Source organism: Fusarium fujikuroi, chromosome FFUJ_chr07, assembly GCF_900079805.1.
Source record: "Fusarium fujikuroi IMI 58289 draft genome, chromosome FFUJ_chr07".
In the NCBI taxonomy this organism is placed as follows: Eukaryota; Fungi; Ascomycota; class Sordariomycetes; order Hypocreales; family Nectriaceae; genus Fusarium; species Fusarium fujikuroi.
The window spans coordinates 2,218,368-2,230,948 of record NC_036628.1 but is presented as its reverse complement, the minus strand read 5'-3'; the positions used below and the strand labels follow the sequence as shown (position 1 = coordinate 2,230,948).

Sequence of the window (12,581 nt, the reverse complement as noted above, 5' to 3'; positions counted from 1 at the left end):
ACTAGTGTACTCAGCATGCTCACATCACAATTACACAATGGTCATATAAAGATTCGTCAAGTCATGAATTCGGATTGATAGAGCTATCTTTGAGCATCTCTTCCTTTCATATCATTCGTAGGCGCACATTCCTCGTGTCATCCTATTCAACTGCACACCCAACTCCGTTCATGTCGTTCTGTCCCAGAGACTACCTATACATTCTTATTGAAACAACAACCACCGGACCTCAACACCCCGCTAACCATTTCTCAAAACTTTTGTAACGTGGGCCCCAAGTGTTGGGGCATATATGAAATTGAAGTCCTTAGATCTTGGACTTGGCGGCGGTCCAAGAGGCGATGGCGTCCATCAGAGGGGGAGACAGAGCATCATAGGACTCGAGGCCAAGATCCTTGAACTGCTGTCGAACCTCGTTGGCCTTATCGGCAGGGAAGCCCTGCTCGATGATGGAAGAGACAAAGGCGGCGAACTGAGGCTCTTGCCAGCCCTTTTCATCAGAGAGCTCAACGTGGACAAAGTCGAGACCCTTGAAGGGGTGATCGTTCTCAATGCGACCAAACAGGTGGACACCGCAGTCACGGCAGGCGTTTCGCTGAATAGCAGCGCTCTTGTCAACAATAGTGAGCTTGTCACCGTTGGCAGTGACCTGGAGCTGGTCGCGGGGGATGACAGCGACGACGGAGAAGAGAGCACCCTCGGGCTTCCAGCACTTGGAGCATCCGCAGGCGTGGTTGTGAGCGACCTGGCCGCTGAGGGTGACCTCGACAGGGTTGGAGGAGCACTTGCAGCGAAGCTTGCCACCAGAGAAGTTGGGAGAACCCTTGGTGATGCCGTTCTTGAGGCTGGGGTGGAGGTTGTGAGACATCTTGGAGGTTACTGAACGGTAGATGGAAGTGATTACTGCAGCAGCTGATACTAGGGCGGCGGCGACGGCGATGGGAGTTTTGTTCTTGGAGATGATGTTTCGATTAGAGGATGAAGCCATTGCAAAGGGGAAAAAAGAAGAGCTGGGAGGAAAGGGATGGACAAAGACTTTATATACAACAAGATTTACGATAGACAGCCACAGGCGCCTGTGTCCAGTTATGTACTCTGATCCCCCGCAAAGCAGCATGTATCAGACGGTAATTTTGACTGTATGCAGCCATAATCGGCGTAAGCGTAAGCGTCGAGACCGAGATGCCGAGTTATCACCATTGTCCTTCACTGTGTGTCTAACTGTCGCGATGGCGTTTTGCGGGGAATGGGCCACGGTTCAGGCCTCTTCAGAGACAATCGGGGCCTGGTCCAGGGTCCGGCCGACGGTCATCGGAAGCCGATTCCGTGGCCGTGCCCACTGATAACTCACCGATAAGATGGATAATGCCTGAATCTGGAAAGACAAGTGAGAGCTGAAGACGATAGATAATTGCTCTTGGAGCAGAGGCTTCTGGAAATGTCTGATACTGTGTAGCCCAACGTCGGCTCAACGTCCGCAATGCAACTTATATCGAGGGGTAAGCAAAACATAAAATGATAGGACAACTTGGTCTAGACGATCGACGACCCCTCTCAGACGTCGTAATTTCAAATCTGGGCAGTGTTACTGTTACCCCATCTTCTTCTTCTTCTTCTTCTTCTTCTTCTTCCTCTTACTCATCATCTGATCGGGATAAATATATGCGGTCCCGGTAAATACTGATGATCCCCCCGGGTCCCATCCCGAAGGCGTCTCGTCTCGTCTAGCACAGCAGGGCAATTGATACCTGGAGATAAGATGCCTTGAGATGCCCCTGGATTTAAAAACCCCCTCTAGAATTGCGTGATGGGGATGTTCGGAATTTTGGAGGCCCCGTTGTCGGAAAAGTAGTGGGATGTAGAGTTCCGAGATGCGCCGTGGCGTGGCGGCCGCGGTTAAGCTGCCAAGAGGAGGGGAATGGGTCAGTGCTGAAGAAGGAGATATACTTTTTGATGCACCGTTTTCGCAATATTTCGTAGGATGGCATCGTGTGGTTATGGCGATGATGCTAGATGCCGATGTTAGAAGCCGATGCTGATATCTCAGTCAGACAAGATGACAAGGGACGGACGTTGTTCGCAATCTAGCAAATGAAGCATGGTAGGCTCAATGTCACTTTCTATGAAGAAGAACCTAGATAATACGCGTTTGAGGGATCGTATCGGAAACATGGAGAGTCCAAAAAATGCGTAATCGTCTACAGGGCGTGATTCCAAACCAGGGCAACCTATCAAATGGCGATTTCCAAAAGTAACCCCGACCACCCCCTCATCATCAAACCTTCGCCCATCTACAGCGAAACAAAAGCCACGACGAATCCTTGCTAGAGCTGAACTTGGAGCATGTCGTGTCCAGCGCGTAAATATGCCCTCCGCAAACCCCAAGGCCACAAGCTTCCGATCCCACGATGGCACCTCGCCCTCCCAGATGATGTCACCCATGTCTGCACCGCGTATATCGGGGTACAGGTACAATCTGATACTGAAGACGCTGATATCGCTCGAAACAAAGCTACTGATACTATTCAAGCATGGCTGAATAGCGATGCTGGGCCAGAGGCATATGAGACATTCGCGGTCATTGATGGATGTGATGTCCAAGAATCGACCATATGGGTGCTTTACTGGTCAGACAAGACCGAATATGAGAAAAGGCTCGATGACATCTCACTGAACTCCATCCACGCTCAACTACCGGAAACAGGCCGTGCCTCAGTGGGCATCTGGCGAGAGGCCTTCATCACAGAGCTTTCCCGTCTCGAGACCAATTACTCGGGCCTCGACTATCTCCCTGGTCTCGCAAAACTCCCCGGCGCAAGCTTTCCAGAACATGAGCTCTCAGCGTACTGGGGCGCAGCAAGAGACAGAATCCCCTCGTCTGCCTTCGATCTCTTCCCTCCATCAAAGCCGAACCTGCCAGTCACCATTCCTTCGGGTGTTGGCCAATACCTCATCGGAACAAATGACGAGAACGTAGCTCATATCCGATCAGGACAGTTTTGGGAGAACTGCGGGCAACAGGAAGCAGACTCTTACAACAAAAGGCTTGAACCCACTCTCCACTCTGGCCTGCGATATCTTTGGGATAATTCACCCGATACAGGTGCTTTGGGACTACGATATCTCAGAAATCAAGACCCTTCAGTTGAGGAACCTCGGCCTCGAAAAGAATCATGCGGTGCTGGCTTCTTCACGAACCTCGAAGCCCTTGAAGTTTGGGCAAAGAGCCACAGGTCTCATCTGGCTATATACCGCGGTGCACTAACTCACTACAAGACCTTTGGGGATGACAGAAAATTCCGAACGTGGCATGAAGTCTCTATTCTGAGAGCAGGAGATGCCCGATTTGAGTATCTGAATTGTGTGCCTAAAACAGGTGTGATTCAAGGCGTTACTCTCAAGGCAGAGAGTATCCAGCAGAAAGTTTGACGGTTCATAAGCGTAATTACTCAGATTTCTAGCCGTGGCACACTGTTATATATGAATTCAACTCTGTATACCAGTACCGAAGAGTGGTGCAGTGGTATACGTCCTAGAACCTATAAACCTTCTCTGAATCCGAACCTAAAATCCTAAAAATCTCACCCACTATACCACTCTTCGTTTTTTGCAGGTTGCAAGTTCGAATTTTCAGAAACCATTCTCTTTGTGTGAGCTATCTTGGATGTCTCAAGCTTTGGTGTTGTCGCGTCCTGGGACGTCGGTCTTGACCCATTGTTCAAACGTAGTAGGCTCCAACTGAGTCTTTAACCATGCAAGATCCGCACCATAAGGTCTCTCACCGATGAAACCAAACATTGTGTTGAGATCCTTGATCATCCAGATGATGAATCGGGTTAGAAGGCCGTAAGAAACAGGTACGCCATTGCCGGTATGTTTGATGAAGATGCCATCAATGTCCTTGAAGCTCAGTTCCTCACTAGCAATCGAAAGGGCTTGATTTCGGATTTTGGTCCTATCAGGACGGACAAGACCCTCTACAGCCCATCTCCCAATGTCTTTTGTCACAGTGACTTGCATCTTCTTTCCCGCCATGTTGTCTCTCCAGCCCGTCATGCAAAGTTGGCCTGGGAAACCCCACCAAGCATTATCAGCGAACCAAGTCGGGCGAAGGATAGTGTAGTCCATCTTGGAGTTTGACCAGGTATCGATGAGGTGCTTCTCGATGAGGAATTTGTCGGAGAATGTCTTGCAGTACGAAGGGTCCTTATCACTGAGTTCTCGGCCGCCACGATCAACAGAAGAATACACAAAGTAGAGAATACCATTCCTCGCAGCAGAATCGATAAGCCCTTTTGCGTCGCTGACTTCAGTCGGTCCATGGGCTTGAGCGAGAAAGATGCCAGTTTTGGGAAGGATGGTCTTGTCCAGTTGTTGGAGAATTGCTTCAGGGTTGTTCAAGTCGCCAGCAACAATATTGATGTCGCCGTACTTCTCACGGAGTTTGACGGCTCCTGACCCAGAAGCTTGGCGAGTCAGTGCGTAGACTTGCTTTGGTTTTATTTTGATGTCGGGGTGAGTGAGGAGGGCATCGACAGTTGCGCCGCCTTGACGACCCGTTGCGCCAGCGATGAGAAAGTATTCAATGGCGGCCATGGTGATAAGTTGCAGTGGGTTTGTGTGTGCTTGTGGGGGAATGAATCTACTGACCTCTCATCTTATTTATACTCTATCTAATGCACTCTTATTTGATATCGTATTCTTGGAAATCCTAGATTTGATGTAAGTCATCGATAACGTTAACACCACAAGCCTCTTCTTGCGCTGGGTGCTATCCGAGAATTAAATTACTAATATTGGCTTATTCTAAGACCTATCATGATCTGCATAAGCCTACGGCCGAAAAAGGTTTCCGCGCGGTAAGAATAAGCTCACGATGAGGCTCGATCAGAAAGTGGAGTTACCCGCGCGGGTTGAGCCATCAAGGTCGTTTAGTCTCAACAAATGACCTCAATCTTAACAATTCCCCTCGAAGAAACAGGCAGATCTTGATGACAGGAAAGTAACAGATCTTGGCTGCAACTTAATCGACGTTTCCCACGATCAACGGGCATGAAGTGGACGATGAGCTACACCAATCGTCTTACACCGTGCAGGAGATCTAACGCGCGTTAGAGATAGATAGTGCGGGAACTTGGATGTGGCATGGTTGGTTTTTAAGCACAGCGCGCGGCAGCCACAGCAAATTGGGGGCGGGCGATACAGTCTATTTTGTTACTTGCTGTCGACTCCAAAATGGTTGTGTTCTGTGTACTCTCAATAGCCCAGCCAGACACAAGAGTCTGTCGAATAGTATAGGCGTGTCTGTGATTCCATACGTGCTTGAATAGTTGTCAAAAACCCCATCAGCAGCCACATTCCCTCTGTCCAGTCCACATCACCCCAACTCAAACTCCATCGATGCCATTAGAAGTTCATCTCCTTGGTGAGTTCCTTCGCAGTCTCCTCCAGAAGTGACTCCAGAGCACCTTCGACGGTCGTACGCTCAATACTCTTCAACAAGACACTCCCATGCCCGCAAGTATGGGGAGTGGCCACGCCGGCAACATACAGCTCGCCGCGCTTACAAACGAAAAGCTTAGTCACTGGCATGCTAGCGTAGAGGGCGGCGACGTTCACTGGCAGGTCAGCTATGCATGAACTTACAGGTCATGAGGTTGAACTTACTCTGGATGAGCTCCTTCAAGCGTACAGCTCGCTCGACTTGGCCGGTAGTTACCATTTTGAATGTCGAAAAGTGAAGTTTGTTGTATCAGGAGACGTGATGTGACTTGATATGTCAGAATGGTCAAGGACTAGGGAATAATCTAGCAATGCTGGTGAATATCCGAGAAAGTTGACTTTGGAGAAGCTATCTCAGACGGGAATTTCACAGCTTTATATGTGTTTCTCGGATATGCTAGTCCTCTAATCCTGCTGCATGTTTGCCAGTGGCTTTCTTTGAGCTTCCATCTACGGGTAGCCTAGCCAATTATCTACTCTACACTATGGGACACGATTCTTTACTCAAGCCAAGCGATTTTCTACAAAATCACAGGCAAACGCAACATTTTGTTAGTTGCCTAATGGCAGATGCTTCTTCTATGGCCTTCTCTCGGTAACCTGCATGCATAATCCGGAATGCTGTATGCAGCATCCCAGATAGGTACTCACAAGTAACCTGAAGAGGGTGAAATATGTGTTGTTTGCCTTATGCGTCTCATAACTGATGGGCTCTAAGGTAAGCAAACGCATTGGTTTGTTCTGAAAACATTACCCTCTCAAATACAGGAAACCGTTGGTGTTGCTTCCGCCTAAGCCCAACACTCTTGGCCAGCAATCACCGAACTCATGCATTCCGCCTGATTATACAACAAACAAAAAGGGATCATGGCGTCACAACATGCGAAAATTATTTGTTGCAGTTTGGAAAAGAGTCGAGTCAAGAGGTGGCTGTATTTAGGTTCTATTTCACGCCCAGTGATGTTCAAAGTAATACATCCAAATCCAATCGCTCGATCATTCTCTTCTGCGAACTACGTAGCTTGCCCGTCACATACAACCATCATTTGCGGACTACAAACAAAATCAAGGTTAGCTCTTTATCTGTGATCTGTGTTTTCGTAATTATGTAGTGAATACCCATAGATTTTTTGATACGCCATTCGGGGAATTCCACATCCTCACTGAGCTCCGCCATCGTCTGGTCGAGGATATCCTCCAGCGCGCTTTCGACTGTGAGTCTTCTGCCGCTGCTTCGCAGGAAGACATTAGTGTCCTCAGTGTTCGAAAACATAGCAACGCCAGCTCCGTAAAGAACCTGACCTGAACGCTTCTCGACACGCTTAACCAGGAACAGCCTGATCTTGTTGGAGGAATAGAGAGCCCTGATGTTCACTGTTCTGTTAGTGACTGTATGGTGCTCTTGTTATGGGGACATACTCTCGATCAATTCTTTCAATTCGCCTACTGTCAGTTGACTCTGTTCGACTTCGGATGATTCGGATGATTCGGATGATGACATGTTGAGTTTTGGTTGAGATGGAGTTGTGAAGCTGCTGTCGAGATCCAAGATGGCGTTAAGCGTTGATCTGGGTTGGCAATACTGCCCTTCATATAGTTCTTCAACAAGGTTGTGCAATGTGAGGTCAAACTACTTTATAGCAAATTTTGCATTATTTAACAACAGATTGCTAAGTGTTGTTGACAAGCATCTTCCACGCAAATGTTGGATTTCCAAGTTTTCGCTTCTTTTCGGTAGTACATACCTAATTCTATCACAAAAAGTAGTAAATTAGCATATTTTGCTATCATCGCTTTTCAAACGTGGAAAACTCTTTGCCTCGCCTTCCTGAAGCCTGTGAATACTCCAATACCACGCCTCAGTGGATTTTAACAATAGGTATCTGTTGCAACCTGAGCAATTCAGTGGTAATTGGTGGCTAACAGTCCTTAACAGGCACACGAGTCTGTAAATGCAGGGTCTGTTAGCCTTTGTTAGTGGGTAGAAATGGGTCCACTGTAGCAAAATGCCACCGCCCGCCGACATTTCGGCGGAGCAGAGTCCGGCGATGACTTACAAAGCCTCAACATGACATGCTTTGCAATAAACGAACAAATTTGTAATGAAACCACGGAGGAGGCTCTTCTCGTCCTCCTTCAAGATGAAATATATATAGCATCAAGACCCGACTGAAGTTTTAATCATCACTCTCCCATCTCACTTCAATCACAACAATCAATACAATTAACTACTCTACGATCCATATCCATCATGAACGTTACAATTGTCGGCGCAAATGGCGAGGCCGGTTTGTCCATCATCGATGCTCTCTCACCTTCTCCAAATGAGTTTGTCAGTTGCAATCCCCAACTATCAAAGTTTCTTATACTCATCTTGACAGAAATTGACCGCAATTGTGCGACCTGCTTCCATCAACAAACCCGAGATCCAACAGATCAAGAACAAGGGCGTTTCCGTGGTCCCTATCAATCTCGAAAACAACCACGACGAACTCGTCAAGGCACTTGCCGGTCAAGACGTAGTCATCAGTTGTCTTGTGCCTTTCACTACCGGCCCTGAAATTGCTTTGGCAGATGCTTCCAAAGAAGCTGGAGTCAAACGATTCATCCCCAGTGCCTTTGGCCCGCCCTGCCCTCCTGAGGGTGTTATGCTTCTTAGGGAGCTTGTAAGTTTCAAAGCAAGTTAACAGTCAGTGTCACTGACGAGTTTGTAGAAAGAGACCATCATCAACCACGTCAAGAAAATCTATCTTCCCTACACAGTCGTTGACGTTGGCATGTGGTATCAGGTCTCTCTCCCATCTCTTCCTTCTGGAAAAATTGACTATGCTCTCAAATTCCCCGCCGCCGTCGTCGCCGAGGATGGCTCTCACGCCACAAGCTTGACAGACCTGAGAGACATTGGAAAATACGTTGCCAAGATCATTACTGATGAGCGAACCCTGAACAAATACGTCTTTGCTTACAACGAAGTCTGGACTCAGGAGGGAATTCACACTCACTTGGAAAACGTCAGCGGTGAAAAGATTCCTCGCAACTCAGTAAGTCTCTCTTCCATTCGTAGAACTGAAACTTGGTGATTAACAGGAGTAGATGCCAACCAAGGATATCGAGGCCACCATCGCAGACGCCCAGGTCAAGTACGATGCGAGTGACAAGAGCCTTCCCTTCATCTTTGGACTCGCTGCTCCTCAGTATCTCTACTGCGAGTGGTTCCGTCAGGATAATCTCCCCGAGCCTGCCAAGTATTTGGGCTATCTCAGCACCAAGGACCTCTACCCTGACTTTGAGCCAATCCAGTACGTGGACTATGTTGATGAAGTCATGCAGGGCAAGGGCAAGAGCATCTATGCGAACCGTTGAATATGTTAAAAGGGTTGGAGGTGATTACAACGGGCAACAATGGAGAAGATGTGTGATTATAGTGCAGTAATCTAACATTTCGCTCCTATAAACCTATCTTTTCCTAGTCGAGAGCTGCTGTGCACTCAATCTCAACATCAGTTCCCAATGGCAGCTGGAAGACCGCTACACAAGTTCTAGCCTGAGAGACATTAGTGATTGAGTTGGACTATGCTTGGAACTTGACATACCGGCTTTGGCTCCCAAGTGAAGAACTCATCGTATGCCTCATTCACAAGAGCAAAGTTTTGCATATCAGTGATGTAGATGTTCATCTTGACGATATTTCTCAGGCTACTGCCGGACTCTTTGAGGATAGCCTCAAGATTCTTGATAGCTTGTCGCTGTAGTCGTATGGTCAGCCAATACACATTGCAGGGTCTGAATCTCTCAAAGACCTACCGCTCTATCTTTAACAGTTCCCTCTACTAGCTCAAAATTTGTCCCGGGAATGGCTCCGATGTTTCCGGAGCAGTAAACCATGCCATTGTGCTTAACGGCCTGTGAGAACTGCGGCAGCGGAGCCGGAGCAGATTTGGTAGAAACAGCTTCGATCTGAGGGGCCATGACTGGTTTTGTGGTTGAAAAGAGGTTTCTGTCCGGTTGCTTGGTGAGATTCTGGTTTTTTTTTGTGTATTAGAAATCAAAGCTTTGAGGATGCGGGGAGACTATCATCTCACAAGGTTGACCGCGCCCTACGGAGTACATACAGTTCATGATATGGGCCGGAGCTTAGATTTGTCCCCCGACACAAAGAAAAAGCTCTCGTTAATGAGATCAGACTAATAAGCAATTGTAGGTCAAACCTCATGAACTTTACGTAACTTTCAGTATCTAACAAGCTGGCAAAGTACGCTCTTCTCTTCTCTTCTCTTCTCTTCTCACATATGACTGGATCGATCATACACCTAGCTTTTTTTTTTTTTTTTTTTTTTTGTCTTAATTCTGTCATTGTATCTTCAACTACTTATCTGTCCGAAGCTTTTGGGGGATATCCTAGTCATTGCCATCCTAACGGTGACAATAGTCAACCAGATTTCAGTCTATGGTTGTCACAAGTATCTAGGTGCTCAAGCACCAGGGGGGGGCATAAAATGTATCAAACTGGGGTATTGTGTATGGTGTGCTCCGTGTGTGTTGGGTTCCAAGGGGTATTTCATTTCTTCGACGATGGTGCTGGGGAGTTGTGTGTGTTTCTTTTTCTCTTCGGTGTCTTTTTCTTCTCGCCTGCTTCATTCTTTTCTCTTCTCATTCCAACGTCTTCGAGAGTTAGACGTCGGTCAGGTTGTGAATCCGTTAAAGACATCGTACTCAAGCGATAACCAAGCCATATCTCTAGCCCGAGCGTCATCGTCATAATTACCATCATGCAGTTCCCCCTTGTTAAAGGCATCGTTCAAATACAACAGTGCCATTTTCTCCCATCAACGTTCAGACCCTGTCGCACAGCCAGAATCGTCGCACCAGAGTATGTGTTTCATTTCCTCGTCCAGGAGAGGGTTTCGTTTGAGTCGTGAGTTGCACTCCTTATCCTGGTTATAGTTGAGATTGAAAAGCCACGAGGGGTGGAGGAAGGTTTTCATGGCAATGTCTCTTTTGATCTTGAGATCTATAATTGTTTTTCCGCGAGGCTTTGTTTTCGCTGATCCTCTTGCTGCCGATGTGGGGATTAGAGGCGGTCGTCCGACTTGCCTCAGACTTAGGTGATACTCTGCGCCGCAAATCTTGCAGATTGCGTTGGTAACAGGGCTCAATAACGTGCATTTTTGGAGCCCTGTCTCTGATCGGGGGAAGCATGAACACTTGGATGGATCGGAGGCCATACAATCTTCGAGGATCTCGCTAGAGAAATGCGCGCAGAGGGCTTTTGGGTCGCTCACGGTGTATAACCCTTTTTTTAGCTGCCTAATGGCTTCTTCCATATGTTTGTCTGAGCTTCCATCAAGAACGACAAGGTGAATAGTTGCTGTGAGAATGAAATACATGTGGCGCTTCATGGGGCCATGGTTCCAAGCTGAAGCTGATGAGATATCGAGAAAACCATGGGGGACATAGCTTATCTCGGAGAGGGAACCTGAAGGGAATGATTTGTGACTCAAATCCTCGCACGTTACCGATCTTTGCTTTCCACCGACATTGGACAGAGTGACCATATCAGGGCCTATAAAAGTCTCATGCGAGCAGAGCGGGAAATTTCCCATTCGACCCAAGCACTGCGTATACTGTTTCCCTTTCTCCTCGGGAGAAAAGAACAGTGCAGGATGTCTGGCTTTACATCCATGACAGTACTGCAGCTCGTAGAGCTTCTGCATCACTCCTTGCAACTTGCCCGAATCGCGGTGGGAGTTACATTCTTGACAGAGAGTCCTGCGAGCAAGAATGTCCCGAATGACCTTTCGTTGTTGGTAGCCATTCTCGCTGATACAATAGCTCTCTGGTCCGCCTCGAAACTCGAGGTTGAATGTCTTGAATGTATCTCGCTTTGAGATCTGGCGAAACTTTTGGCATGTCTGTTGGAGAAGATACAGGCTGCTGTGTGGAAGAAGTAGCATGATCTCGATTATCAATTCTGGCGAGAGCTTTTGTAGGGTCAGGCGAGCGTCATGCTGCTGCTGTTGGTCGAGCCCCGTATCGGTTTTGGTCATCTGCAGGCAATTAGTAGGTGGAAGATGCCGTGGCCGATAGTGCACTTTACGTCTTTTTTCTCTTCACTGCCAAGGATGTTGACTTGATGGTGTTGAGTGTTCATGTTGCTCGTGGGTTCGGTTTCATCATCACGAACCGCAACCTCGTGATCGCTAGGGTCGAGAATGATTTCCTGAGCATCGAAATAAGTCTCGGATCCGGAAAATCTATCAGATTCTTGATCAGACAGCGACGTGCTAGAGGCATAATCACTGCTGGCAGGCGAGGTTTGTTCTTGGAACTGAATGGCTGTCTTTTTACCGGCACCTTGCTCCTCGGAGTCCTCAGGAACATCATCTTGGACATGTTGGTCTACCACAGGAGTTGTAGCAGGCTCATATTTGGCGCGATCGGCCTTCCTGAATGGACTTTTGATGGACCGGAAGATCTTTTGACCTTTGTTCGCGAGAGTGAGAGCGAAAGCTTCTTCTTGAAAGAAGGCATCGTGGATGAGCGGTGGTCGATGATCCCACTCAACAGTCAAAAGAAGTATGGAAGAGGAAGAATCTCTCTGTGGGTACAGAGGCTGACAAAACATTTTATCTTAACTTTGTGAATTTAAATTCCTTTGTGGTTTAGGCAGAAGGTGCCTTGTGAAACTCTGTTGAAGGCTTCCTGCAGTGTCGACCAGTGTCGACCAGTGTCAGTTCCAAGATCTCAGGCGATTTCTGCCATAACACTCAAAGACAAACGGGACCTTGCTTTGGAGCCTAGTGTCAGCTCAAACTCACGTAGATAATGGTGCATATACGCATGTCACCATGGCTCTGTCTCCCAGTAACCATATCATTTCAGAAGCTGCGTAATTCTCGATGCTGCTATCAGGTTTAAACAATACATTGTATGTATTGGTTTCTTCACTCTATGTTAAATGTGATTGCGTCAAACGATCTAGCTACTACGCACGTAGTATGTCTATATTTTGAGTTTGATAGAGATCATAGACCGAGGCAGCCCATGGTTGGAATAAGTTTGTTTGGAGCCAAATGTGA

General features: G+C 47.5%; 8 protein-coding genes; 2 read left to right on the top strand and 6 right to left on the bottom strand.

Annotated features, from left to right (window-relative positions):
• Positions 1 to 307: 307 nt before the first annotated feature.
• Positions 308 to 988, bottom strand: FFUJ_08426 (probable Putative glutathione-dependent formaldehyde-activating enzyme; the record flags this gene model as incomplete). Its single annotated transcript, XM_023580875.1, has 1 exon — positions 308 to 988. The coding sequence occupies one exon, from the start codon at positions 986 to 988 to the stop codon at positions 308 to 310; it is 681 nt and encodes a 226-aa protein (XP_023433572.1).
• Positions 989 to 2,343: 1,355 nt separating this feature from the next.
• FFUJ_08427 (related to phenylacetaldoxime dehydratase family protein) lies at positions 2,344 to 3,429 on the top strand (the record flags this gene model as incomplete). Its single annotated transcript, XM_023580874.1, has 1 exon — positions 2,344 to 3,429. The coding sequence occupies one exon, from the start codon at positions 2,344 to 2,346 to the stop codon at positions 3,427 to 3,429; it is 1,086 nt and encodes a 361-aa protein (XP_023433571.1).
• A 240-nt stretch (positions 3,430 to 3,669) lies between these two features.
• On the bottom strand, positions 3,670 to 4,596 carry FFUJ_08428 (related to nucleoside-diphosphate-sugar epimerases; the record flags this gene model as incomplete). Its single annotated transcript, XM_023580873.1, has 1 exon — positions 3,670 to 4,596. One exon carries the CDS (start codon positions 4,594 to 4,596, stop codon positions 3,670 to 3,672), a length of 927 nt encoding a protein of 308 aa, XP_023433570.1.
• An 810-nt stretch (positions 4,597 to 5,406) lies between these two features.
• FFUJ_08429 (uncharacterized protein) lies at positions 5,407 to 5,722 on the bottom strand (the record flags this gene model as incomplete). XM_023580871.1 has 2 exons in its annotated part: positions 5,407 to 5,618; positions 5,668 to 5,722. The coding sequence occupies 2 exons, from the start codon at positions 5,720 to 5,722 to the stop codon at positions 5,407 to 5,409; spliced, it is 267 nt and encodes an 88-aa protein (XP_023433569.1).
• Positions 5,723 to 6,544: 822 nt separating this feature from the next.
• FFUJ_08430 (uncharacterized protein) lies at positions 6,545 to 7,003 on the bottom strand (the record flags this gene model as incomplete). XM_023580870.1 has 2 exons in its annotated part: positions 6,545 to 6,876; positions 6,922 to 7,003. The coding sequence occupies 2 exons, from the start codon at positions 7,001 to 7,003 to the stop codon at positions 6,545 to 6,547; spliced, it is 414 nt and encodes a 137-aa protein (XP_023433568.1).
• Positions 7,004 to 7,753: 750 nt separating this feature from the next.
• Positions 7,754 to 8,865, top strand: FFUJ_08431 (P3-like isoflavone reductase; the record flags this gene model as incomplete). XM_023580869.1 has 4 exons in its annotated part: positions 7,754 to 7,834; positions 7,884 to 8,168; positions 8,217 to 8,543; positions 8,596 to 8,865. The coding sequence occupies 4 exons, from the start codon at positions 7,754 to 7,756 to the stop codon at positions 8,863 to 8,865; spliced, it is 963 nt and encodes a 320-aa protein (XP_023433567.1).
• Positions 8,866 to 8,968: 103 nt separating this feature from the next.
• On the bottom strand, positions 8,969 to 9,471 carry FFUJ_08432 (probable brt1 protein; the record flags this gene model as incomplete). XM_023580868.1 has 3 exons in its annotated part: positions 8,969 to 9,046; positions 9,096 to 9,248; positions 9,307 to 9,471. 3 exons carry the CDS (start codon positions 9,469 to 9,471, stop codon positions 8,969 to 8,971), a joined length of 396 nt encoding a protein of 131 aa, XP_023433566.1.
• An 857-nt stretch (positions 9,472 to 10,328) lies between these two features.
• On the bottom strand, positions 10,329 to 12,127 carry FFUJ_08433 (uncharacterized protein; the record flags this gene model as incomplete). XM_023580867.1 has 2 exons in its annotated part: positions 10,329 to 11,549; positions 11,600 to 12,127. The coding sequence occupies 2 exons, from the start codon at positions 12,125 to 12,127 to the stop codon at positions 10,329 to 10,331; spliced, it is 1,749 nt and encodes a 582-aa protein (XP_023433565.1).
• Between the last annotated feature and the right edge of the window lie 454 nt (positions 12,128 to 12,581).